At 38.2% G+C, this 7,759-nt stretch overlaps 1 protein-coding gene across 2 annotated transcripts in view; it reads left to right on the top strand.

Moving 5' to 3' along the window:
• Positions 1–6,237, top strand: part of ACBD6 (acyl-CoA binding domain containing 6) — a 209,575-nt gene extending 203,338 nt beyond the window's left edge. For both annotated transcript variants that reach the window (XM_012002620.1, XM_012002621.1), the window contains one exon: positions 5,949–6,237. In XM_012002620.1, the coding sequence (XP_011858010.1) occupies positions 5,949–6,103 (155 nt within the window). In that variant the 3' untranslated portion in view covers positions 6,104–6,237. The remainder of the gene's footprint in view (positions 1–5,948) is intronic.
• The last annotated feature ends 1,522 nt before the right edge of the window (positions 6,238–7,759 follow it).

Genomic DNA, 7,759 nt, shown 5'->3' with positions numbered 1-7,759 from the left:
GGCAGGCACATCACCTGAGGTCAGGAGTTTGAGGTCAGCCTGGCCAATATGGTGAAACCCTGTCTCTACTACATATACAAAAATTAGTCAGGTGTGGTGGTACACACCTGTAATCCCAGCTACTCAGGAGCCTGAAGCAGGAGAATCACTTGAACCCGGGTGGCGGAGATTGCAGTGAGCCAAGATCGTGCCACTGCACGCCAGCCTGGGCAACAGAGCCAGACTCCATCTCAAAAAAGAAAAAGAAAAGAAATAAAGAAATAGAAGTGCACGCCTTTAGTCCCAGCTACTTGGGAGGCTTGGGGAAGAGGATCACTTGGAGCCAGGAGTTCAAGGCTGCACTGCACTATGATCATGCTTGTGAATAGCCACTGCATTCTAGCCAGGGCAACATAACCTGACCCCATCTTAAAAAAACAAAAATAAAAAATAGAAAATCTCGATAGCCCTATATTTATTAAAGAGATTGAATTTGTAGCTAAAAAGTTTCCCACAACAAGATTTCCAGGCCTTGTTTACTTCCCTGGTGAATTCTACTGAGTGTTTAAGGATGAAATTGGCTGGGCACAGTGGCTCACGCCTGTAATCCCAGCACTCTGAGAGGCTGAGGCAGGCGGATCACCTGAGGTCAGGAGTTTGAGAATAGCCTGGCCAACGTGGCAAAACCCTGTCTCTACTAAAAATACAAAAATTAGCTGGGCGTGGTGGTGGGCACCTGTAATCTCAGCTACTTGGGAGGCTGAGGCAGGAGAATTGCTTGAACCTGAGAGGTAGAGTTTGCAGTGAGCCAAGATCGTGCCATTTGCGCCACCGCACTCCAGCTTGGGCAACAGAGTGAGACTCTGTCTCAAAAATAAAAAATAAAAATAAAAAATCTACACACAAATGTTTCAAGAAAATAGAAGAAGAGGGAGCACTGCCCAACTCATTCTGTGAAGCCAGAATTACCCTGATAACCAAATCCAGACAAAGACCTTAGAGGAAAAGAAAACTACAGGGCAGTATTCCTTATGAACATTGATGCAAAAATGTTCAATAAGATGTTAGCAAATTGAACCTAGTAAATACAAAAAGATTAATAAATTTTGTGCAAGTGTGTTTATCCTAGGAATGCAAGGTTGGTTTGGCAGTTGGGAACCATAGTATTTCACCATATCAACAGATCAAAAAAACAAAACGTGATTAGATCAATTTATGTAGAAAAGGCTAACAAAATTCAACTTCCCTTCATGATTAAAACAACAACAAAAACTCACAGCAAAGTAGAAATAGGAAATAGTAGGGAATTTCTTTAGCCTGAGAAAATCGACAGTTAATATCATCCTTGATGATGAAAGGCTGAATGCTTTCCCTATAAGACTGTGGATGACAAAAATATCCACTCTCTCCACTTTGATCCAACATTGTATTGAAAGTTCTAGCAATGCATTAAGGCAAGTAAAAGAAATGAAAGCCATGTAGTTTTAAAAAGAAGAAATAAAACTTCCTTTTTTCATAGGTGATGTGTCCATCTGTGTATAAGACCCCAAGTATCTATTAAAAAAAAAAAACACTAGAATAAGTGAGTTCACCAAGTTCACAAGACATAAAATCAATATATATAAATGAAGAGTTTTCCTGTATTCTAGTAATGAACAATTGAAAATTAAAATTCAAAAACACTGAGGCTGGTATACAAATCTTAATTGTTTTTCTTTATGCTTACAGTAAATTGAATTTTTAAAAGATATTATTTGCAGTAGCCTCAAAAACATGAAATTCTTAGGGATACATCAAACAAAATAAGTGTAAGATTTGTATGCATAGAATTCCTAATTATTATTGAAATTAAGGAAAATTTAAATGGAAAGAGATACCAATGTTCGTGGATCAAAAGACTCAGTATTGTTAAGCTGTCCATTCTTTCCAAATTGATCCATAGATTCAGCGGGGTCCCAATCAGAATCCCAGTAGGATCTTTGTAAAAACTTCTAAGTTGATTCTAAAATTTATATGGAAAAGCAAAGGACCTAGAATAATCAAAACAACTTTGAAAAAGAATAAAGTTGGAGGCCCCACACTGGTTTCAGGACTTAACTATAAAGTACAGAAATCAAGGCAATGTTGTATTGGTATAAGAACAGGTATATAGATCAAAGGAACATGATAAATAACCTAGAAATAGATCCAATCTAAATGGTCAGCTGATTTTTGACAAAAATGCCGACATAAAATTCAGCGGAGAGAAGAATAGCCTTTTCAATACATAGAGTTGTAACAATTGGACATCCAAATGCAAAACAAAACAAAAAGGTGAGCCTGAAGCCTACTCAAAAATTAACTGGGAAAGTAAGATCTTAGATGTATACATAAGAGGAATAATGATAAAGAACTAGAAGAATATTTTTGTGATCTTGGTGTAGGCAGTGTTTTCAGATGGAACACAAAAAGCGCAAACCATAAAAGAAAAATAAATTGCACTTTATCAAAATTAAAAACTTCCGCTCTTCAAGATACTCTTAAGAAAAATGACAAGTCACATGCTGGGAGAAAATATTTATAAAACATATATTTGAGAAAAAAAACTTTGTATCCACAACATATAAAGACCTCTTACAAGAAAATGACAACCTTATTAATAAAGGAACAAAAGATTTGAACAGATAAATCACCAAAGACAGTTGGCAAATAAGCACATGAGAAGTGTTCATCATTAGACATTAGTACAAATTAGAAATCACAATGAAAAGCCACCATAGACCTAACTAGAATGGCTAAAAAATATTTTTAATAATAGTAAAGTGCTGGTAAGGCTGCAAAGCAACTGGAATTTATACTTATTGGTGTGAATGAAAACTTTAGAAAAGTTTGGTAGTTTCTTGGAAAGTTAAACATTGACTTGCCATATGACTCGGCAGTTCTCCTATTTACCCACAAGATTACCCAAGTGTTCATAAGATCCCTGTTCATAATGCCAAAAATTGGAAGCAGCCCAGATGGCTGCATGCATCCATACAGTAGAATACTACTCAGCAATCAAAAGGAAAGAACTGGTACTTGAAGCAGTGTGGATGGATCGCGAAAGCAACATGCTAAGTGAAAGAGACCAGATACAAAAGACTATGCTATATGATTTCTGTTTCTGGAAAAGACAAAACTATAGGGACAGAAATCAGATCAGTGCTTGCCAAATTATGCCACTCCACTCCTCATAAATGCCTGTGGATCACTTGATAAAACCCAAACTTCTTAGTGTGACCGATTCAAGGCCCTAGATAATTTGACTTCAATCCAACCTCTGTACTTTCAACTCTTTGTACTGCTTCCCTGAGCAAGCGGAGACAGTTCTAACAGCATACCTTGTCATGCCTCTGCTAGTGGTATTTTCACATTCTGCAATGCCTTTCCTTCTCAGGAATTTTGCTCGATCCTTCAAAGCTCATCTTACATCTTACTATGAATTTGTAGTGTTTTTGATCCTTCAGTCTCCTCCTTCCTCCCTGCCTTTGCAGTGTATGTATTTCTGCCACAGCACTTATTCATTCTTTTGTGTTAGAATTGGTTATTTCCATATTTACAATCCATTCTCAAGAGCAGAAATCTTACCTGTATTCCTGACAGGACAATAAAAGGGCTATAGGGCCAGGTGCAGTGGTGTATGCCTGTAATCCCAGCATTTGGGGAAGCCAAGGCGGGAGAATTGCCTGAACCCAGTAGTTTGAGACCAGCCTGGGCAACAAAGTGAGACTCCCAAAGTGAGAGCCAAGCATGGTAGCACATACCTATAGCTATAACTGCTCAGGAAGCTGAGGTGGGAGGATTTGCTTGAGCCCGGAAGGTCAAGGCTGCAGGGAGCCATGATCTCGCCACTGCACTCCAGGTTGGGAGACAGAGCCAGACCCTGTCTCAAAAAAAAGTCCGTGAAATTCAGCTCCATACCCTTTCTTTCTCTTAAAACAAACAAACAACAACAAAAAACCCCACACACTGTGTTGTGTGATAATCATGCTACACAAGAGTATATAAAGTATATATGAAGAATTTAAACATAGCTTTTAAAAATTTACCCACTACTTAGCTTAAGAAATACAACATCACAAATATCTTTGAGCCTTCTGTGCATGCCTCTCAAATCATATGGCCTTCCCTAGTGGTAATCTTTGAGAGATTACAACTATCCAAAATTTTATATTAATGATTTCCTTTGTAGTTTCAGCACATATTTGTATGTCTGAATAATATTCTTTCGTTTTACCTGTTTTCAAAATTTTGTTTAAATGAAATCATATTGTATGTATTCTTCTCACTTGTTTTTTTCCCTTCAACATTATGTTTTGTATATAAACCCATGTTGTGTGAAGCTATAGTTCATTAGTTTCCAGTGTTCTATAGGATTTCATTGTACACGTGATTGATACTTTATTTACATGTTACCATTAATGAGCATTTGGGCTATTTACATTTGGGATCTATTGTGAACAGTGCTGCTGTGTACATGCTTGCAGATATCTCCTGGAGAACATGTGCAAAAGTATATAACTAGAAGTAGAATTGCTGGGTTGGAGGGTATACGTGTGTTTAGGTTTAACCTGTAATGCTCTAGTGTTGTCTAAAGTAGCAACACTGGTGTACACTCTGACATCTAAAGGGGTTTCTTGCTCCATTCCGTATCAGTGCTTGGCATTGTCAAAGTTAATTTTCACCAATCTAGTGGGTATGAAATGGTATCTCCTGGTTTTTTGTTTGTTTGTTTGTTTGTTTATTTTTGAGATGGAGTCTCGCTCTGTCGCCCAGGCTGGAGTGCAGTGGCTGGATCTCGGCTCACTGCAAGCTCGGCCTCCCGGGTTTACGCCATTCTCCTGCCTCAGCCTCCCGAGTAGCTGGGACTACAGGCGCCCGCCACCACGCCTGGCTAGTTTTTTTGTATTTTTTTTAGTAGAGACGGGGTTTCACCGTGTTAGCCAGGATGGTCTCGATCTCCTGACCTCGTGATCCGCCCGTCTCGGCCTCCCAAAGTGCTGGGATTACAGGCTTGAGCCACCACGCCCGGCCGGTATCTCCTGGTTTTAATTTTCATTTCCCTGATAATGTGGAATGCTCATCTTTTTATATGTTTATTGCCATTTATGTTTCATCTGGTACCTCTTTTTGCCTTTAGTGAGTCCAGTTGTGTCAACACCATCTAATCATTAGGTCTTGATTTCCCCACTGATCTGCCAGCTTTGTCATGAATTAAGTTTTCATATGTGTGCAAAAGAATAGATCACCCTCTGTTCTAAGCTTCTGGTCTGTTTGTCCATTTTGGGGCAATACCATACCATATTTATAAGTCTTGATATCTCTACACCCTTTTTTCCCCTTCCTATACCTTGAACTTGAGCTTATCAGTGACACCCGTTGGTGCCCTTTTTTTTTTTTTTTTTAATTTTTATTTTTTTTTAGTTCCTGTAGAGGTATGGTCTGATTACTGGGCCAGCTTTCTTTTTTTTTTTTTTTTAATTTACAAATTGTAAAGTTCAGTCACTTACCCACTTATCCCCTCTTCAAAAACAAAACAAAACATTTTATTTGACATTTACAGTATTTTTAGCCTTTTGACATATCCTGCACATGTATCATTATTCTGAAATAAAGATCAAAGTAAAATAGATACTTAAATACTATTTTTTATTCTTTTCCTTAATCCCATTCTTAAAGACTAGAGCCCAAAAGTCTGACAATTTAGAATACATATTTGTTTGTGTGTGTGTTTCTAGGCAACCAAAAAGGTAAATTTGATTTTCCTAAGGCTTGAAAATCTAGCATAATACCACAGTTCTCATTACCAGGCCTGATCATCCTTCAGCCACTGTAACATTGCTCATGGTTCAGTATTCCTTATTGCTCAGCACTTTCCTTTACTGCTGGAGTAGAGGAGTTTCTCTGTCTCGCGGTAAACTGGTTTTCGTATTTGTCGATTTTCCTTTCAGCCTCTGCCTGTGAGTTTCTGGATATTGTAGAGCTGCTGCTCCAGTCTGGTGCTGACCCCACTCTCCGAGACCAGGATGGCTGCCTGCCGGAGGAGGTGACAGGCTGCAAAACAGTTTCTTTGGTGCTGCAGCGGCACACAACTGGCAAGGCTTAATCAAAAGACTGGAAAACCACAGTCTGTAATAGCATAAGGCTTCCATTATGAAAGAAAACTACAAAAATAATACTTCTTTTTCTGCCCATCTTTGGTATGTATTGGCTAATAAAATCAGTTCTGTGGAACTGGGATTTTGAAGCCTCAGCAATTCATTCTTCTTGCATACATTCTAGGCAGTACAGTTTTGGTGATGAACATGTGTACTGTGCATAATATAATCCAATTCTGCTGAACATGCTCTGAAATTTATCACTGCTTTAGAGGGTGGGCAGAATAGGAGACAGATCATATTTCACAATATTAAACGTGGCTGCTTTTCTAAAAAACATACAGAAGCAAATGTAACCATTAGGGAAAGTTTCATGAGATCCCAACATGGTAGAGATCAAATGATCTTTTGTAGCATTTTGTACACCTGGTCTGAATAGGCAGCTAAAATGTCTATTCTTTTGGCAGACAGAATTGGGAAGATAAGAAAGAAGAGGGGTGTTAAGAAAGAGAAAGCAAAGGAGAAAGCAGAGTTTTGTCACATAAGGGGTGTAGAAGTCAGAACAACCAGATTTACTGAAAATCTCAAAACCCTGGGGCATTTTAGAATAATACTTTGTTTTCACTCTAGGATTGAAACAGATTCTGGAGGATTCATCAGGGTTAGTTCAGATTCCTTAAACTCACCTTCACTAAACAGGAAAGGAATTTCTTTAGGGCTCTTTTAATTGACTATAATGCCCATGTCATATGTAGCAGCAGTCTCTGTATGGGAAAAAAAAAAAAAAAAAGCTTAGATCCGAACTGTTAGGTCTATTTGGATCTATCTAATATGTTATTGTGAAGTTACTTCTGGATACCAGAAGAGCTTTTGTTTTTTATTAAAAACGTAGACAAGTATGCTATTATTTTAATTTAAAGGATAGACCAGTATGCCACTTTTTTTTTTTTTTTTTTTTTTTTAGACAGGGTCTCGCTCTGTCACCCAGGCTGAAGTGCAGTGGTGTTATCATGGTTCACTACGGCCTCAACCTCGTGGGCTCAAGGGATCCTCCCACCTCAGCCTCCTGTGTAGCTGAGATAGCTGGGACTACAGGTGCGTGCCACCATACCCCACTCATTTTTGTATCTTTTGTACATATAGGGTCTCCCTATGTTGCTCAGGGTGGTCTCAAACTCCTGGCTGCAAGCAGTTTTCAGGCCTCTTAAAGTGCTGAGATTACAGGTGTGAGCCACTGCGCCCATCAAGCCACTCTTGAAACTGGCTCCCAACACTTTTCCCTGTAAGCTCCAAAAGCTCCATCGGAATTCACTGACTTTTACTATTATATAAGGAAAGTAAATAGTTGTCATAGTAAGAGAAATGAAATAAAAAATGAACTGAGATGCAAAGATAACCACTTAAAAGATAATTTTTCTAACAGGTATTACTATTAAAATGATGAGTAATAAACTTTCTTAGTATAGTTCTCAATGGTGAAGAAGATTTTCATTACCGTGAGCTAACCTGTTCTTTGGAACAAGCCCCTCTATAACAGAAATGAGGCATATTAGTGCTGTTTATTTTGTGATTTTTCTATCTTAACTTCTTATTTTCTGAGATATAAACCAAAATCATTCACCAAAATGATTCATTTTTGAAATAATTTAATTTGTGGAAGTGAT

The sequence above is a fragment of the Mandrillus leucophaeus genome, unplaced genomic scaffold (assembly GCF_000951045.1).
Source record: "Mandrillus leucophaeus isolate KB7577 unplaced genomic scaffold, Mleu.le_1.0 Scaffold691, whole genome shotgun sequence".
NCBI classification, from domain to species: Eukaryota; Metazoa; Chordata; class Mammalia; order Primates; family Cercopithecidae; genus Mandrillus; species Mandrillus leucophaeus.
Note: the sequence above shows the minus strand (reverse complement) of the source record. Positions and strands in the feature narration are given on the sequence as shown.